Consider the following 21,089-nt stretch of genomic DNA (forward strand, 5'->3'; position numbering starts at 1 on the left):
ATTGGGATTGACATGTATATACTAATTTGTATAAAATAGAGAACTAATAAGAACGTGCTGTATAAAAAAATAAATAAAATTCTAAAAGTTAAAAAAAAGGGATGGGTCATGATAATAAAAATGCTGCCTAATGCAGCATAGATTGTAGAAGGAGGGACAACTTTATGGTTGTCCCAACTCGAGCATGGGAAGATATTGGAGTCTCTCCTTTCTCTGGGGATCTATTTAAGAAAAGCCTAAATTTTTCAACATGGTTTGGAGAAACCATGTTGAGGGTTAATTTATTAGTTCCCTATTCCTGTTGCAACAAATTACCATAGCCTGTGTCTTAACATAACACAAATTTATTATAATTCTGGAGGTCGGAAGTCTGAAATGGGTCTTATGGGGCTAAAATCAAGGTGTCAGCAGAATTACCTTCCTTCTGGAGGATCTGGGAAGAATCCATTTCCTTACATATTCCAGTTTTTAGAGGCTGCCTGTATTCCTTGTCTCACATGGCCTCCTTATTCCATCCTCAATGCCAGCAACTTAGCACCTTCACATCTCAGGTGCTTGCTGGCTCTCCCTCTCTCTCGCTTATACACACACACAAACACACACACATTATATCTGTATTTATCTTGTCTATTATTATCCATTAATTATATATAATTTCTACATTTTGTGCAAGTTTTGCTTTCTGATTGCTTAAGGTTGTCTATAATATATATTTTGTTAATGGGAAAAATGAGTAATGTAATAGTATGAAATGACTATGTTAATTTTGAAAAGTGTTCCTTTCCGTTGAAATTACATGTCTTAATATATTATGAACTGTACACCTCTTGATCCTAAATATTATTTTATGAATTATGCTCAATATTATAAGAAAAATGAAGGATGGGTGAACTAAACTTTGTGTGTATTTGAGAAATAAGCTAAATACGATACATGGAAGTAAACATTCTCCTTTGAAATATGTGTTTAAGAAGAAATATCCAGTTTTTTCTCTTTCATTCCTATTTCTCTGTAGTTTTTTTCTATTAGTTTCAAATAAAATCCGAGACTAATAAATTATGACATTTCTGAAAAGTGAACAGACGTGCTTCTATGTCAAAAATGTAAGCTCTAACTATGAGTGATATTTATTGGTTAGAAACATGACTGATTCACCTCGACATCTCTTTTGAAGATTCATAATGAAATAAAGCGATCACATACAATCAACCCAAACCCCTTGCTATTGTTAAAATGCCTACCTCCTTTTTTTCCTTTTTCTTTTGTAAAATCATTGCAGCAGATGCCATAAAATGAATGTAGTGAAACCTTCAAGCAGCAAGCTCCCTGTTTCTATCTTGATTATAAAAACACATTGAAAGGTTAATCCTCACAGTGAAATAAATGAAAAAAATAATTAACATTCAAAGTACTCCTTACACCACCTGTTCTTTACATACTGTGCTGAAATGAAGGCACCCGATGTATAAAGAGTAATGAAAAGAAATTGAGTTTCTTTCTAAAGCAGAAAGAAAAGTAGCACTTTATATTTGAAATTCAAATCAGAATGGATGTACCTTTTGTACAGTCAATAGGGTCTGGAAGTTCCTTCATCTGATGAGTTGAGTGAAGTGGTTAAGTCTAAACCCAGGTACAGTAAATATTTTATCCAATATATATGACATAATATTTTGTGGCTATTTTAAAAAATGCTTTATGTAGGTAGATGATGAACTTCTGTGGTATCTGAAAGCAGATACTCCAAATAATATCTGACTTTAAGGTACTGTGTTAAAATTTGGGTTGACAATATTTTGGTCTTTACAACAAAATGTGTAAATGAACATATTTACACATCCATATTATTACAATCCACCCCAGTCAATTTATAGATTAGACCTGCATTTATTAGTTCTGTTACCTAGTGGCCTTTTTGTGTTCTTCAGGTGGAAGGATATTGATCCCAGATGGTCAAAGATGAAGGAAGGAATTATAAGTGAGGTAAATGGTAATTATTGGATAAGTCTAAATGAATAGTGATGGTACAAATCAATTATGATTATAATAAGAATAATGTATTATGGGAGTTAAGATATACTTAGAATTAAAATATATTGCAATAGTGGCATTTATTGGGATGAGGCAAATTAAATTTAAGTATGCTAATATTTTTCCATTGTCATGGAGAATAAAAGTACCAATTCATACTAAACTTTGGTAAGTCTCAGTGATGTCTGAGAGTCAGGAAGTGAGGTGAGTCTTGTGGTTGTCCCCACTGACTGGAGAGACTTTCCAGGCCACAGTGCACAACCCAGCAGACTCCCTGAGTGGAGGAGACTGAGCTGAGAGTCTTGGAAGGAAAAGGCATCTGGTGTTCACAGGGCAGAGAATTGAAGATGATCTGAATCTATAACGGTGTTACTCCTTTGACTTTCTACAACTATACTGTTTTACAAATCTGTAGGGGTAGAAGTTACCTTGTAGAAAACTTATAATAATGAAAATGAGACTTCTTCATAGCAATGTAAATGTATTCTGTTTGGTGGAGAAGAAAGAATACATTTTACTGTCCTATATGATATTAACCAGTCTTTCAAATGTCAGTATTCTTGAATCGTGGGTGTATGTGTCACATGTATGGATATATTTGGTATTCCTGATTGTATGTGTATTATGGAGATATACATATACATTTGGATATACGTACATATATTATTCTTTTTTGAACCAGTTTTACAACTTACTGGTCCCCTTTTTAATTAATGATTTAAATAAAATCTTTTACACGTATTTATGGAAGATCATGAGTCATGATTTCATCTTTCTGAAAATTACAGTTTAGCATTATTTAATATCTTGGAGAAGAGGGCAGATATAATGAATGTGTCACCAAACATTAACAATTATACTCACTGTTTTTCGAGGAGGCTAATTTTCTGGACTATTTAAGGATAGTATATGTAAAATAATGTTTAGATGCAAATAAAAACTACTCTTTTCATTAGTTGTGATAAGAATTAAGGTACTTTCAGTTCTTGGACTGGAAGAATCAATATTGTTTAAATGACTATACTATCCAGGGCAATCTACAGATTTAATGCAATCCGTATCAAAATACCAATGGCATTTTTCACAGAACCAGAACAAAAATTTGTATGGAAACACAAAAGACCCTGAATAGCTAAAGCAACCTTGAGAAAGAAAATGGAACTGGAGGAATCAGGCTCCCTGACTTCAGACTATACTACAAAGCTACAGTCATCAAAACAGTATGATAATGGCACAAAAACAGACACATAGATCAATGGAACAGGATAGAAAGCCTAGAAATAAACCCATAAACTTACAGTCAATTAATCTATGACAAGGGAGGCAAGAATATGCAATGGGTAAAAGATGGTCTCTTCAATAAGTGGTGTTGGGAAAACTGTACAGCTACATGTAAAAGAATGAAATTAGAACATTCTCTAATACCATGTAGGAAAATAAACCCAAAATGGATTAAAGACCTAAATGTAAGACTGGATGTTATAAAACTCCTAGAGGAAAACATAGGTAGAGCACTCTTTGACATAAATCACAGCAATATGTTTTTGGATCCATCTCCTAGAGTAATGGAAATAAAAACAAAAATAAACAAAAAGGACCTAATTAAAAGCTTTTGCACAGCAAAGGAAACCATAAACATAACAAAAAGACAACGTACAGACTGGGAGAAAATATTTGCAAATGATGCGACTGGTAAGGGACTTATTTCCAAAATATGCAAATAGCTCATACATCTCAACAGAAAACAAACAAACAACCCAATCAAAAAATGGGCAGAAGACCTAAATAGACATTTCTCCAGATAAGACATACAGATGGCCAAAAGGCACATGAAAAGATGCTCAACATCACTAATTATTAGAGAAATGCAAATCAAAGCTACAATGAGGTATTACCTCACACCTGTCAGACAGGCCAACATCAAAAAGTCTACAGATAATAAACGCTGGAGAGGGTGTGGAGAAAAGGGAACCCTCCTACACTGTTGGTGGGAATGTAAATTGATGCAGCCACTATGGAGAATAGTAGAGGTTCCTTCAAAAACTAAAAATAGAGTTACCATATGATCCAGCAATCCCACTCCTGGGCATATATCTGTAAAAGACGAAAACTCTAATATGAAAAGATACATGCACCCACATTCATAGCAGCACTATTTACAACAGCCAAGACATGGAAACAACCCCAATATCCATTGACAGATGAATGGATAAAGAAGATTTGTTATATATACACACACACACACACACACACACACACACACACACACACACACACACACACACACACACACACACACACACACACACACACACACACACACAATGGAATACTACTCAGCCATAAAAAAGAATGAAATAATGCCATTTACAGCAACATGGATGGACCTACTAAGTGAAGTAAGTCAGATAAAGACAAATATCAAATGATATCACTAATATGTGGAATCTAAAAAAATGATACAAACGAACTTATTTACAAAAAAGAAAGAGACTCACAGACACAGAAAACAAATTTACGCTTACCAAAGAGGAAAGGGGAGGGAGGGATAAATTAGGAGTTTTGGATTAACACATACACACCACTATATATAAAATAAAAAACAAGGTCCTACTGTATAGTTCAGGGAACTATATTCAATATCTTATAATAACCTATAATGGAAAAGAATCTGAAAAAGAGTACATACATATATATCTGTATCACTTAGCTGTATACCTGAAACTTATACAACATTGTACATCAACTATACTTCAATAAAATGTTTTGAGAAAAAAAAAAAAGAATTAAGGTACTTCATGCACAAAGAGTTGCAGAACTCTAATGTAGTAGAGAGAAATAAAAAGTTCAACACCTAGAGATAGAATTCCACTTAAGGAAGAGATCTGTTTTATCTTTGGAAATTACTTTGATAAGCCACAAGTTTATAGGTCTTGGGGGAAAACCAGACAAACTAGGCTTGATACAAAGTTAAAAATAAAAAAAGAAAAGAAAAAGGGGACCCAGAAACAAAGCTGGATGCTAGAGAATTAGTAGAGATGGTCTCTCAAAATTCCCCAGACAGGGATAGACGAAGGATTACAAATTTTGATCCTAATGTCCACTTGAGCCTACACATATTACTTGGGTTTGTGGTACTTCCTCCCTGACATGTAAAATGGAGGTTCAGGGAAAGTTTTTCTAAATCTTAAAAGACAAGATGATGATAGCCTGCTGGGGACTTGGCCACATTCAAGAGGCCAAGTATACTTTTTCTTGAGAAGCCACATATGAGGTTTACACACGTTTAATCTAAATTTACACAATATTGCATTATGGGAACGAAAGTTATTATTGTTGCAGTGAATATGCTTTTTACTTTTCTGTTTTTTAACTTTAAAATTATAGGTCAGTTACACTTTTATTTGAGGGAGAAACCTGAAGAAAATTCATACTTTAAAAATAAATTTAAAAAAATGTTAAATGTGAATGAAACATTCTATCTTTACTTCTTATACAGTGGAATTTGAATGAACTGGTTTTATATGTATATATTGCATACATAGAGATATGCAGAAGACAAATAATTTAGCTTAAAACTTCATAGTTTTTATATTCAGTGTATTTAACAAATACAAGGAATTTCATTAAACACAAAAATATTCACAAAAGCTGAACAGTACCAGCATTATTAATTTATCTTATATTCTAAAATAAAATTTTGGCTGACAAATTCCAGCTACAAAATATGATTAGGAAAAAAGACTGATAACAGAAGAAATCATTGGAAAATGAAGCTGCCCTAAAACACCTAAATTATAGTGCTGCCAATGTGAATTATGCAGAATTACTAAAGTTGACTTCATTTGAAAAGATAAGATACAAGATAAGATAAACACATATGAAATCCAGTAAAATAACATCATTTAGGTTAACAACCAAATAGGAAAGTAATCTTATAGGTGATCTCCTCTAAAAAGATCTCATGTTTTAGCATAAAATATGACTTTAGCCAGCATTAAAATGTTTTCTCTGAAGATTTCTATTTCTAGTGGAATTTAGAAATAGTTCATATAAAATCTTAACTAGATCAACATTGTATCATTATTATATCACATACAATATATGATATACAAGATAAGATTTCAGAATAAGTTCCAGTAAGTTAATTAATCAAGATGAAAGTTCATATAATATTTTGCATGAATCAAAAATGTGCCTGAATCGTGATTCTCCATAGCAAAGCACACAGACTGGAGCACGAAAGCCTGAATGTGTGTTTGTGCTGTTGCTGCATTGCTGGTGTGGAGGCTGATTTTCAAGTAGAGGGGAAAGGGCTGTGTCAGTGATGTAAGAATCCCATCAATAATGGAAAACACCAAGGGCTGTGTAGTGGTGTCTTGAAGACAAAATAAAACCCTAAGCGATTTGATTAGTAGGAGCAGAAGAGAAAGTGGTTCACTCTGTGTTCATTGAAAGATGAAACAGTGACCAGAGGAACTACAAGAAAAGAAGTTTCTCATGTGGACTAAAAAAGATGGGTGATGTAAATCTAGCCTGGTTCTGAGCAGAGTCTGTGGGTCAACCTAATTGAGCTAAAGGGCACGTTTATCCCATTTAAAGTATCTTCCGGGAATCATCAGCTGTCCAACTATTGGTTAAGTCCTGAAATAAAAGAGATTAGTCTGGCTGATCTTTTTGTCTGGTCTAGAGTCCCTCTGCATTTTTATCAATAGGATACAATGAATAAAACTGAGTAAAACCTACAGTTTCAGCTTTCTCAGTGTATTGACGACCACTGGCTCCCATCTCATCATCCCTTGTTTCATCAAGAATGTGGTTCTTCAGAGCTGGCCTTCCAAGAAAGTTTATAAAATTGGACAATCTCATCCCTGCATTATTGAGTTCATGCTCCTCATTTTACTACCCCAGAAACTGGGCTTTATAAAAGGTAAAGAATTGCCAGAAACCACATAGCCAGAGCAAGAAGCCATGGTTCTCTGCACACTTAGTCTCATGGTCCTGCTCGTCAGAGGCCAAAACATGAGCCAAAGGACGTGATAATTTATACTTGTTGCCGATATACACTTCACTTCCTACTTGCATGCCTGTCAATGCCCATCTGTTTCCAAGAAGACCTTATACCATAATATACTTTAAATCTCCATCAACATTTTGATCAGCCCAAGATAAAGGATTTTTATTCCATATTATACTTATTGCTGGATCCAAGAAAAATAATTGGAATGCATGCATTCCGTATAACACTTGGGAAGTCCAATATATTTCTAAGAAACGTAAGTTAAAATTATGTGATATAATAATGATACAATGTTGATCTAGTTAAGATTTTATATGAACTATTTCTAAATTCCACTAGAAATAGAAATCTTCAGAGAAAACATTTTAATGCTGGCTAAAGTCATATTTTATGCTAAAACATGAGATCTTTTTAGAGGAGATCACCTATAAGATTACTTTCCTATTTGGTTACTAACCTAAATGATGTTATTTTACTGGGTTTCCTATGTGCTGCAGATCCTGCTGGGAAAGCATAAAACCGGACTCATTTAGGAAGAGGCAATGTGGCTATATGAGAAAAGCTGCCCTATGTGTACTTTATGCCTGTTGAAATTTCTGTATTTCACGTCTCCTAGGGAAATGTCCATTGTGCTATTGTGTAATTTTATCAGCATGAACTTCTGCTGAATATTTTCTCTTCTCTTCAAAACCCATATTTTGGTAGAGCTAACTTCCAAACTTAATGTTACAACATCTGTGCCCATACACCTGGGAGCCATCGAAGACATATCCTAAAGATTATCTACATTTTCTAATCTTATATAGAATGCTGTGAAACGAGACAAAAAGGTTATACATTTTTCCTGGTCTGGAACTTTTTGAAAGGAACCACCTTCTGTCTCCTTAGAAAGATTCTCAAAAGAGAACCAATATTTCTAAGGCTGTAAAGAATATCCCTACAAATTTAACAGAGTACTCATTTGTTTTTGGTTTTTTTTTGCAGATAAGAGTAGCTCTTAATGCGTGTATGCAACTTTCCATTAAGAGACACTGTGAATATACACAAACCCTGGAGCTATGTTCTCAAAATATTTTCAAACAAAACTCTTCAGTAACTATAGGAAACAAAAGAAAAGAACATTCAATGACTACTTTTATTCTGTGGATCTACCAATAAATCAATGGCATCTTCTTTTAAAAATAAAAATTATGGTTGAATCAGCATTTCTCAAACAGAAGACTGAGATCTTAACCAAAAAAAAAAAAATTTTCTCAATATACAGAAATGTCTCCCACCTCACCTTTCATTAATTGCTCTATCCTTCTGTGTTAAATATACACGTTGAAACAGCCTGCAGGAGATGGTACTGAAAACAAAATGGGCAGAACAATTTGCTGCTGAAGGATAATGTAGACTATATGAAATTTTTATGGCTTCAAAATAGTTAGGAATGGACTTGGGGGAACTCCAAATGTGGATCCTTTTGATTTTGTCATCAATTTATCCAATTATGATAAGTACCAAACACTTAAGGTGTGCTTTCTATGTGTCAGGTATGGTTGGAATTGCTTTACATCACTTTACTCATTAAAGTTTCATCACAAGCATATCTGTCATCACCCTCTTACAGATGAGGAGACTGAGGCATTGAAAGATTAAATAATCTGCCCCAGGTCATCCAGCTTGTCAGTGGGGGGCAGGGCTGCTGCAGTGCACCCCAAATCTCCATTGCTCCCTTTTTCTTTGGTTACTTTCTTTATATGTAAGAGAATAGCTTTTATCTCTTACTTTAAAGCAATGAATAAGATGATAAAGGTGGTTAATTTTAAGTTATGTCAAATTTAAACAGAAATATTCAAGGCAGGGCCAAGTTAATTATCTCTGGTAAAGAAGGGAAAACTCAGTTAATTCAAGCCCATAAGCATTATTACTCTCCGACAGTGAAAAGTCAAATTTTAAACAAAGAAATTCAACTTCGAAGTTGCTACAAGCAAGAGGCTTCCCTGGTGGTGCAGTGGTTAGGAGTCCTCCTGCTAGTGCGGGGCACACGGGCTCAAGCCCCGGTCCGGGAGGAGCCCACATACCACGGAGCAACTGAGCTTGTGTACCTCAGCTGCTGGGCCTGTGCTCTGGAGCCCACGAGCCACAACTACTGAAGCCCACGCGCCTGGAGCCCGTGCCCCGCAGCGGGAGAAGCCACCGCAATGGGAAGCCAGCGCACCGCAACGAAGAGTAGCCCTCGCTGGCTGCAGCTAGAGAGGGCCTGCGTGCAGCAATGAAGACCCAACGCAGCCAATAAAACAGATAAATAAATTAATTAATTTTAAAAAAAGTTGCTACAAGTAGCGGAATTTGATCTTACTTCTTTCCCACATGCCATTTCTCCATTTGCAGAAGAGGATTGGCATCCCTACGAGGGAGAATTGAACTCTTCAGTAACTAGAGGAGTCCTACATGCTGGAGAAGCCACTGGGAGAAGGATGACAAGTCAACGTGTGCTGAACACGAGCTTTTTCCCTTGTAGGTCAAGTTAAAAAGAGGACAATGTACCAGTTGTCTGATGTTCCTCATTTGCATGTCCTGAGGCACAACGTACAAAGTAAATAATTTCTGCTATAGAGAAATTAAGCAGGCAGATGCAATATTCTCTATGTTATATTTTACAAGTACAACTGAATGTATAACCAAGCAAGATCCTAAGGGGACTTCCTGGAACAGACCCCTCCCCATATCCTCCTCTGTAGCTCAACTCTGAAGTACCCAGATAAGCCTATCTCATGCATATTTCCTTACTTTTTCAGATGCTAAAAACCACCACCAAAGGGAAGAAATTAACTACTTGCTGATCATGAGCGTGTAGCCCCCAAACCTTCTGGAGCCTAAGGACTGATAATGTTAACTCCTGCGACACACTGCCCTGTTACCTCACCATCAACCAATCAGAAAATTGTACAGCAGCTGATCACAGACCCTTGGACGCCCCTCCCTCTCTGGCCTTTAAAAATGCTTTGCTGAAACCCTTCAGGGAGTTTGGAATGTTTTGAACAAGAGCCACCCATTCAAGGCCCTTGATAAACCTTTCTCTGCTCAAAACTCTGATGTTTCAGTTTGTTTGGCTTCACTGTGAGAGGGGAATATGAACTGGTGTTCAGTAACAAAGGAGCAGGGCCATGTATCTGTATTTCAAGTAAGGGTTGTATCAATTTTCTATTATCATCGTCAGACATAAAATTCTCCAAATATACCATTTACTTGACTTGCCAGGAACATGGTGTCATGAAGCTGAACTAGGATTTACAATTAGAGAAAGGTCATTAGAGGCATAGATATAGACGAATATTGTGCTCTAAATGCAGTGGAAATTAAAACAGGATGTCAAAATCACTAACATGACTTAGTAATTAAACTGTATCAACGCAGCTGCCAAAAAGCGTTCATAATTTGGAAGCTGTACTTACTATTGACCTGATTTTACAATTGAGATCATGTCTGTGTTTTCATTTGAAAACAAAATTGATCACTGTGTTCTGTGAACAAGGCCTGTCAAGTTATTACTCTATAACTACTTTGCAAACACATTTTTATTTAAGACCAGTATGATTTATGATACAGCAGAAGAGATAAATTATTTCCTTTTTTATTTCACATTTTACCTCCTTTTAAGAGATTGCTTTATATTGGAAAATGAAATTCTTTAAGTTCTTTAATAAATAATAAATTTCTTTGATAATTTTTTAAAGACTTTTAAAAATGTTTACCTTTAATATATTGACTTCTTGCCCCAAAGGCTGCTTTAAAATTTACCAAGTGTTCATTCTTCTTATGTCCTCTGAAATCATTATAATGCTCACTTATTTTTTTAAACAGTATTCAATATAATTGTACCCTAATATTAGTGGACAAACATAATTTAGAAGGTTCATATAATGTGCTTATCTTACACAAATTGCTTCCTTCGTCACTACCATATGAAGGACGACAGAATGAAATCAATACAAAATGGTTAATCTATTTGTTTTAAAGCCATTTCAGATTTTCTAGGACTTTTATCCGTCTAGTCCATAATTTCTATTTCTTAGAGGCTTTCTCAAAACTGTGATTTTTAAAAATCTAATCTAAATGAATAATAAAAACATCTTCATATTCTTTGAAAGGATGAAAAACTGTTACAAGTATCTTCTTTTGCTACTTCTGGATTTTATTCTACTTTCAAAAGTAGGTTTAGAATTCAAGAAATGTTCATTTTGCCCCTTGACAGACTGCAGTTTCATGAGGATAACCCTGATGGTTGAATTCTAGGCAGGAATCGAAAGAAATTCTCTATACTTGATGGGTTAATTTAAGAGCAGTCCTACCTTTTTCACCTTCTTTTCCTTCTTGGTCATCTGTTAGTGGAATCACTTCTTGCTGCTCCAAGATCGTGATATCTTCTTGGTTCAATGAAAGCTCTAAATAGAATGAGACAGAAGGATACTCAGGGATGTTTTAGTTGGAATCATTGAGAAAACAGTGACTAAAGCACCAAGTTCTTTTTTCCCCTCCAAGTTTCAACGGGCATACGAAGCAGAACACTACCGCCACTGTCTAGTGATCACTGCTGAAAGCATACGCACACCCCACTCATACACACCAGTATATATAGAAGTCATGATCCACAGTTTCACGTCATTCTCAGATAACAATATATTCTGGTTTCAATACCTTCTGTTTCCATATATGAGCTCTGGGACTCTGCCTCAATTTTTATTTCATTCTTCATTGAATCATTCTTTTGTCCTGTTAAGAACAGTGATTGAAAAATAAATGTGATATGCATGACCATAGCTTTATTCCTGGTTTAAAAAGGCAAGCATTTCAGAAACCAGGCTTTGATCATGCCTGGAGAGGTAGACAACAGTTTTGAACCAAAGTGGAGGGTGAAGATGTCATTTTGCAAATCATCAAAATTATATCAATTATTTTATGGGAAATATCCAGATAATGTAGGCAAAAAACTTTTCTTTGAACTGACTAGTATAATTAATATTTAGCTTACAAATACACTGAACATCAATGGATACAACCTGGCTGTTTTGAAATTTTAAATAATTTCTGGGTTGCAGGGGTTGCATCCAATTTCCCTTTATTATATAGATATTTCTCATCTTGAGGATTCCTAGAAAATTAAAACACTGCTTGTACTTTCATTCTTCTATCAAGAGAGCATAATAAAACTTTAGTAATGTGAGCACACAGGGATGGGGGTCACCTAACAGCTCAACCATTCTCATAAAACACCTACTAAATACAGCAAAAGTCAGGAGAGAATTCAGCTAGCTGTTGATTACTCCAAGGCTGATTATCTAGGAATAGTTTTACTTTTGCACCCCCTGGGTTCTTCTCCTCTCCCCTGTGGTGTCTAGAACATTTAAGTGCTAAGAGAAGAAATTGAAATCTGTCCACTTTGCACCATTTTAATGAAAGATTTTATGCTAAGGATATTTAACTGTTGAATTAAAAAAAAAAAAATTCCAGAGCCAGAGGTTACAGGTGCGAAGGTGAAGCAGACGTGTTTGGGCTCTTTGTCTGGGTCTGTCCCTGGGGGAGATGTATCATTGTTCCAAGTTGTCTCTACTTCTGTAAGAGGGTCCTCATTCCCTGCCTGTGACCATGTGACCTGCACTGGCTCCTGTGAGACAAGCGTATGTACCCAGCCCATATAAACAGAATATACAGTGTGTGCTCTTTTGTATCGTACTATTTATACTTGTTTTCTGTAAGATTAATCCCAGTCACCGCATGCATCAATTGTCCATTCTCTCACTGACGTATATTCTTCCATTGTAGGAATATGTTTCAGTTTGGGGCTAAATGAATACCACTGCTAAAAACATTCTTGTACATGTCTTTTGATGGACATATGTACTCATATCACTTGGGTATAAACACGGGAGTGAGACTGTTAAGTAACAGGCAACACACATGTTCAGCTTTACTAGTTCCTGAAAAAACAGTGTTCTGAAGAGTTTGTTCCATTTTATAGTGCCACCAGATCTGGGTACCATGTAGAGTGATCACATCTTTGCATATTGAGTCCCTTTGCCTATTCACCTATTCATTATTCTCCTCATCACACTGTAATGTAGCTGTATCTGTGTTTGTTTCCCTTATCAGGGTATGAGCACTGTGAAGATAAATACTGTTTTATTCATTCCTCTTCCTAGCACCTACTAATAAGGAGTGATCCCAAAATGTCCCTTTAAATGGCCCTCTGTTATAGTATTCATCAATGTCTCTAAATAGTAATTAGGGTCTGTAACTTGCTTCCTATTGTACCTTTGGCAACAAAGCACTGAGGCTACTAGACGCTTCATATACTATATTTATTGCAAAGAACCTTGGAAGAAGAATTGAATGTTTTAGGCAAATCACAACCTCTTTGGGCTTCAATTTTATTATCTTTAGAAAAAAAGGCCAAGAAACTAGATACTATCTTAGATTCCCTCATTCTTTGGCATTATATAAGGATATGTCTCCTGGTAAAGTTTCTAGTCATCCCTGACATTTGTTTACTGGGAGGATGACGTGGAGGGAACCTTCACTGTTCTGAGTGAGCCTCATTCTCTATCACTGTTGATGAGGAACTGACCATCGCACCGCCTCCCAGTCATTATCTGTGATCTGGCTTTGTACAGTGACGGGGAATACCAGGGCATTCGGAGAGTAGAAGCAGCCACTTTACTGCATTGTGTCTCCAGTCTCAGTGCTCCATTCCATACATTCTCAGAGGAATTCCATCAGGAATAGGAAGATCACAATTCACCAGGGCCTGGGGCACCGCAGATTGGGTGGGACCACATGGGGTGGTAGCCTAAGGCTTTGATGAATACTAGGGATTTTCTCGCCTCCCAGTAAGGTCTGGCACTTCACTTTGAGGATAAGAGGCCACTGCAAAACTCTTCTGGAATATTCCTCCCCCCGCCCTTTTCATTCTTCACCTGTTTTTACCTGTGTGCTCTACATATTTTGGCAATCTTCTCTTGAAACGAAAATGCATATTTTTTTCCTCATTTTCCTGAAATTAAGTTAGTGAAAAATAGGGAAAGCAATGAGGTTCTCAGCTTTGAAATCCAAGAATGCTCATACGTGCTCAAGCCTGAGCCACGCCAGGATTTGGCATATTGTATGGAGGAGGTATGTGTGAGCACCGGGCCCCGCACCCAGGCCTGCTGTGTGTTAATGATGACTCAGTCCATCTGCCTTTCTCTTCAGCCTCTCAGAAATACCACATTCCATCCTGCTTTATTGACCCCATGGGGGCACGCTTTATGTTTGCCTCTCTACATTCAGTCTGGTTGAATTCCACCCACTGTCCTTTGCCCTAATCCCGCCTGGCAGAAGAAACAAAAGAGCATAAAGGATCCCACAGTTTATATGTATTATTTTTTATACAGTGAACTCAATCATCCATACTAATGGGAGGGGACCATTAGAATAGATAATCCAAAAATCCTTTCACTTTTCTTTAGAAGTAGATCACATGATTGTTTCTTGGAGGCCTGGTAATTAAGTTTGGCTCAAGCTAATGCTTTAATTAATTTGCATAAAAATTGGTCTGGGAACATCAGTCTGGAATTAAACATTTCTAGAGGAGGATAAACTTAAACTCACTTCGTAAATGGACTGGTTTTGAACAACAGCAACAACAATATAGTTTTGTTGTGTATAGGTTATTAGATGCTCAGATCTTCTTAAGAACAAAGACTTTGTTTCTTTGGTGCTTCTCTTAAAGATAATAGAAATTATGTCCTTTTGTTAAGCTTGCAACTTGATTGCTATTATTCAAAATTCTGCTTGTCTAAAAATACCCCAGATTAAGAGTAAAGTTAAACCTAGGTTAGTGTGAATTTGATTATCTTCTAAGCTATCCTTAGAGTTCTCCTAGGGCCAATAAAATTTACTTTCCTAATGTAAATTATTTCTACAATTATTCTTTTTTGTAGTTACAAAAGAAAGTCAGTTTTCTTATAGAAACTTAAAAATACTTACAAATATTGAGAATTATGAATAATTTTACAACTAAGGGATTGCCACTTAATACTGTAAACTGCTATCGTTCTTTTGTACGTGTGTACGTACATATGCACGCGTGTATATATATGTATACAAATATATTTATCTGTATGTAAGTGTGTGCCTTTGTGTATGTCTGAATATAAAAAATATGTAACTATACACACACACTTATATACGCACATACATACACAATATACAGAAATATATAAATGTATCCTGGCATTGAAATGAATTTACACTTTGATTCTTGCTTTTCTAGTTTACATTTTTATAAGCAGCTTACACTGTCATTACAATTTCTTCAGAAATCTTATAAGATGCATTATATTCCATGTTATGGGCATATTTTTGGATGTTCCCTTTTTTAAAAAATTTTTGCCAACGAACACAGTACTGCAATGAACATTTTTGTGAATACATACCTGTCTACTTTTGGTAGATGTTACTTTAAGATAAATTCTTAAAGCATAATTTTTGGATCAAAGTGTAAACATTTTACCCTTTTATTACATTTTGTCAAAATTGCTAATGAGGAGGTTATGCCCTTTAATCACCCACCGATGGTGTGTGAGCATGTTTGGAAACCCTCTTCATACCAATTCTGTGTATTTTCAATCCTACTTATTAAACATCTGATATTCAAAAGGAGAAGACACTGAAATGTTTTATTTGCGTCTCTTCAAGAAATGAAGAGATAGGTCATCTCTTCATGTTTATAATGACTGTATTTCTTCTTTTGTGAATTGTGAGTCCTTTGCCCATTTTCCTCTTGGGTTATTTTTTTTTCTTATTGATTTATGAAGTCTTTATTTTTGTAATAAGAAAATTACTTCTTTGTCATTTAGGCTGAGAATACTTTTCCTAACAGTTTTTCTTTAGAATTTGATTACAACCTTTACTTATCATGTCAAAATTTATATATTCAGATTTAGCCACTTTCCTCTTTTATGACATATATGGACATATGAACACACATAGTACAGATATATATGTATGTGCATGGATTTTATAATACATAAGCATACAATCATGTGTCTGTATATATTCACATTTCAAAGAGCAGTCCTTATTTCAAAATAAAAAAATATACCTTTGGTTCTTTTAGTCTAGTATTTTTATAGTTTCAGTTTTACATTTCATCTTTGTTCCTTTTGGAATTTAAATTGGCATAAGGAATGAGACTGGGATTCAGTTTATTTTTCCAAATGGCCAAATAGTTGTCTTAATGACATTTACGAAGTCATCTGTCTTTAAAATGTCAGCCTGAATATGTACTGAAATCTCAGATCTGCTGGGGTCTATTTCCAAATTCTTTGTTCTGTTTCATTGATCAGCCTGTCCATCCCTCCAGTAGGACTACACTGTTAATCACATTTTTCAAGGATTCGATGTCATTTTTAGTATATTGATTCTGTCATTGATAATACCATATCTGTGAATTCCCCATCTCCTTCCCAATTGGATTTTATTCATATTGTATCTTTCTATATCATCTGACACATAAAAACCCATCATTGTTATATTTAATCGGAGATTTAAATTTTTATTGATATAAAATGACCAACTCTTTCTCACTTGAGATTTTTTGCTAGAATTCTAACTGGAGAGATTCTAACGTAGTTTTCCATGTTTTCTTTTGATGCTCATTTCCCAAATATACTTTTTTTTCTAACTTTGCATTTTTAAAGCTTTACTATTTTATTGAAATTAATTCATTTATTTATTTTTAAATTTTTGGCTGCATTGGGTCTTCATGGACGCACACGGGCTTTCTCTAGTTGCGGCGAGCAGGGGCTTAATCTTCATTGCGGTGCGCCAGCTTCTCATTGCGGTGGCTTTTCCTGTTGTGGTGCACGGGCTCTACGTGCGTGGGCTTCAGCGGTTGTGGCACGTGGGCTTCAGTAGTTGTGGCTTGTGGGCTCTCGAGCACAGGCTCACTAGTTGTGGCGCACGGGCTTAGTTGCTCCACGGTATGTGGGATTTTCCCGGACCAGGGCTTGAACCAGTGTCTCCTGTGTTGGCAGGCGGATTCTTAACCACTGTGCCACCAGGGAAGTCCCTCAAAGTTATTCTTAAACCTAACTTATATTGTCAGAACCCGTAGCACAGCAGGATTTTTAGTTTTTTATTATCTTTATTGAAGTCAGCATTGGCTGCAACCCTCCCTGCTCCCCACTAGAGTCTTTGTTTTACAACCTCTGCTACTGAAATTTCCTTTCTTTACTCTCTCCCTTATTTCCTTCCTTATTTCCTCCCTTTCTTTATTCCTCTTTTAACTCTTGTATCAAAATATGACATGCATACAGGAAAGTACACAAACGATATGCAGAGCTCAATTAAATAACCAAAAGCAGGTAGAAAAACTATACATTCTTATGATAACCATCCAGCCCAGAAGCCCAGCTCACAGCTCAATCAGTATCTCCTCCCCAGTCACCCAAGTTCAATCAACACCCTGACTGTCATAGTTATCACTACCTACATTCTCTTTACCATTTCACTGCTTAAGCACATCTTTCTAAATATTAGTTATTTTTCCTGCTCTTCAAAGTTGACATAGATGAACTTGTACAATATACATGCTTTTGTACATTCTTTAGTTTAATATAAAGCTTGTGAGATTCATCCGTGTTTTTGCCTGTAATTGTAGTTTGTAATTTCTGATGAGACGTCTGCTTCATCCTTATATTTGTTTCTCTGTATGTAACTTGTCTTTTTCATCTGATTGTTTTTGAGATTTTTCTGTTTATCACTGGTGTTGAGCAAGTTGATTGTGATTTGCTTAAGTATAATTTTCTTTATGTTTCTTGTGCTTTGGGGTCATAGAACTTCTTACATATGTGAGTTCATAGTTTTCATAACGTTTCTGAAAAATTTCAGCAACTATTACTTCAATTATTTTTTTTCTGTCTCCCTTTCCCATGCCTTCCTTGAGAGATTCCAGTTCATGATTATCGTATTTGGAATCACTCTTGAAGTTGTTCCATGGCTCACTGATGCTCTTTTCATTTCCTTCAGTCATTTATTCTCCTTGTGTTTGAATTTGGATAGTTTCTATAGCTATATCTTCAAATTCACTAATCTTTTCTTCTGCACTGCCTAATATGCCATTATTCCTGTCAAGTATAATTTTCATCTCAGACACTCAACAGAGTGAATTGAATCTTTAGAAATTCAATTTGGGTCTTTTTATATCTTCCATGTTTCTAATGAACATGGTGATCCTTCTTTTAGCTTCTTGAAGATGTGGAACACAATTAATAATTTTTAACATGCCCTTTCATATTATTACCCCATCTGTGCCACTTCTGGATTGATTTCTATTAACTGATATCTCTTCTCCTATAGGTCATACTTTCCTGTGTCTTGTCAAGTAGGCCAATTAATAACCCTACAACAGACTCTGAGTGTTCAAGTAAAAGGAAGAGTCACACGTCTCTCACTTTAAATCAGAAACTAGAAATGATTAAGCTTAGTGAGGAAGGCGTGTCAAAAGCTAAGACAGGCTGAAAGCTAGGCCTCTCGCACTAAGCAGTTAGCTAAGTTGGGAAGGCAAAGGAAATGTTCTTGAAGGAAATTAAAAGTGATTCTCCAGTAAACACATGAATAATAAGAAAGTGGAACAGCCTTGTTGCTGATATGGAGAAAGTTTTAGTGGTCTGGATACAAGATCAAACCAGCCACGACATTCCCTTATGTCAAAGCCTAATCCAGGGCAAGGCCCTAACTCTCTTCAATTCTATGAAGGCTGAGAGAGGTGAGGAAGCTGCAGAAGAAAAGTTTGAAGCTAGCGGAGGTTGGTTCATGAGGTTTAAGAAAAAAAAATTCACCTCCATAACATAAAAGTACAAGGTGAAGCAGCAAGTGCTAATGTAGAAGCTGCAGTAAGTTACCCAGAAGATCTAGCTAAGATTATTAATGAAGGTGGCTACACTAAACAACAGCTTTTCAATGCAGACGAAACAGCCTTCTATTGGAAGAAGATGCCATTTAGGACTTTTATAGCTAGATAGGAGAAGTCAATGCCTGGCTTCAAAGCTTCAAAGGTCAGCCTGACTCTCTTGTTAGGGGCTAATGCAGATGGTGACTTTAAGTTGAAGCCAATGCTCATTTGCCATCCCCCAAATCCTAGGACCCTTCAGAATTATGTTCGATCTACTCTTCCTGTGCTCTATAAATGGAACAACAAAGCCTGGATGACAGCACATCTATTTAAACATGCTTTACTGAATATTTCAAGCCCACTGTTGAGACCTACTGCTCAGAAAAAAAGATTCCTTTCAAAATATTACTGCTCATTGACAATGAATTTGGTCACCCAAGAGCTCTGAGGGAGATGTGCAATGAGATTAATGTTGTTTTCATGCCTGCTAACAAAATATCCATTCTGCAGCCCATGGGTCAAGGAGCAATTTTAGCTTTCAAATCCCATTATTTAAGAAATACATTTCATAAGGCTATAGCTGCCATAGATAGCTAGTTCTCTGTTGGATCTGGGCAAAATAAATTGAAAACCTTCTGGAAAGGATTCACCATTTGAGAAGTCATTAGGGACATTCACGATTCATGGGAAGTGGTCAAAATGTAAACATTAACAGGAATTTGGAAGAAGTTGATTCTAACCCTCATGGATGACTTTGAGGGGTTCAAGACTTCAGTGGAGGAAGTAACTGCAGATGTGGTAGAAACAGCGAGGGAACTAGAATTAGAAGTGGAGGCTGAAGATGTGATTGAATTGCAACAATTTCAGGATCAAACCTTCACAGATGAGGAGTTACTTATTATGGAAAAGCAAAGAAAGTGGTTTCTTTTTTTTTTTTGCAGTACACAGGCCTCTCACTGTTGTGGCCTCTCCCGTTGCGGAGCACAGGCTCCAGACGCGCAGGCTCAGCGGCCATGGCTTACAGGCCCAGCCGCTCTGCGGCATGTGGGATCCCCCCGGACCGGGGCACGAACCCGTGTCCCCTGCATCAGGAGGCGGACTCTCAACCACTGCGCCACCAGGGAAGCTCGAAAGTGGTTTCTTGAGACGGAATCTAATTCTGGTGAATGCTGTGAAGATTGTTGAAATGACAGCAAAGGGTTTAGAACATTACATAAACTTAGTTAAGAAAGCAGTGGCAGGGTTTGAGAGGATCGACTCCAATGTTGAAAGAAGTTCTACTGTGGGTAAAACGCTATCAAACAGCATTGTATGCTACAGAGAAATCGTTCATGGGAGGAAGAGTCAATGATGTGGAAGACGTCGTTGTTGTCTTATTTTAAGAAACTGCCACAGCCGCCCCAAACTTCAGCAACCACCACCCTGGTCAGTGAGCAGCCATCAACATACAGGCAAGACCCTCCACCAGCACAAAGATCACCACTCCCTGGAGACTCAGATGATAGTTAGCATTTTCTAGCAATAAGATCTTTTTAAAATTTAGGTGTGTGTATTGTTTTTTTAGACATAATGCTATCGCACACTTAATAGACTACAGTATATTGTAAACATAACCTTTATACGCACTGGGAAACCAAAAAATTCATGTGACTTGCTCTATTGCAATATTTGCTTTATTTCAGTGGTCTGGAACAGAACCCACAATATCTCCAAGGTGTGCTTGTACAAACACCCTTGAAAAGACTGGCCAAAACAAAGGCAGTAAGGGCCTCTGCTCATAAAACATGCAGGAACACAAGAGCTGCATGATTTGTCTTCCAATGCTTCTTTTCATGTCCGGTAATTTTGTTGATTACTCTGTTGGATGTGAGGTATGTTTCTATTTCTATAAATGTTCTTGAGTTTCATTCTAGGATCAGTTAAACTATTCAGAAACAGTTTGATCCTTTTAAGTCTTGTTTATAAGCTGGCTTGCAGAGGACAAGAGCAGCATTTAGTGAATTGCTAGTTTTGCTCCACTATTGAGGTAAATCCTTTCTGAGCCCTCTTGAGTTTTTAGGTTTTCCAGTCTGCCTGGTGGGAACGGGCACTCCTCTCAGCCCCATGCAAGCTCCAGGTATC

General features: G+C 36.4%; 1 protein-coding gene across 3 annotated transcripts in view; it reads right to left on the minus strand.

The window, feature by feature from the left end:
* MACROD2 (mono-ADP ribosylhydrolase 2) overlaps positions 1-21,089 on the minus strand; it is a 1,936,537-nt gene that overhangs the window by 51,644 nt on the left and 1,863,804 nt on the right. For all 3 annotated transcript variants that reach the window (XM_024735453.1, XM_024735452.1, XM_024735451.1), the window contains 2 exons: positions 11,732-11,806; positions 11,386-11,478 (listed from right to left, as the gene is read on the minus strand). In XM_024735453.1, coding sequence (XP_024591221.1) covers positions 11,386-11,478; positions 11,732-11,806 — 168 coding nt within the window. The remainder of the gene's footprint in view (positions 1-11,385; positions 11,479-11,731; positions 11,807-21,089) is intronic.

This window comes from Neophocaena asiaeorientalis, unplaced genomic scaffold, assembly GCF_003031525.2.
Source record: "Neophocaena asiaeorientalis asiaeorientalis breed wild unplaced genomic scaffold, Neophocaena_asiaeorientalis_V1.1 scaffold64, whole genome shotgun sequence".
Classification (NCBI taxonomy): Eukaryota; Metazoa; Chordata; class Mammalia; order Artiodactyla; family Phocoenidae; genus Neophocaena; species Neophocaena asiaeorientalis.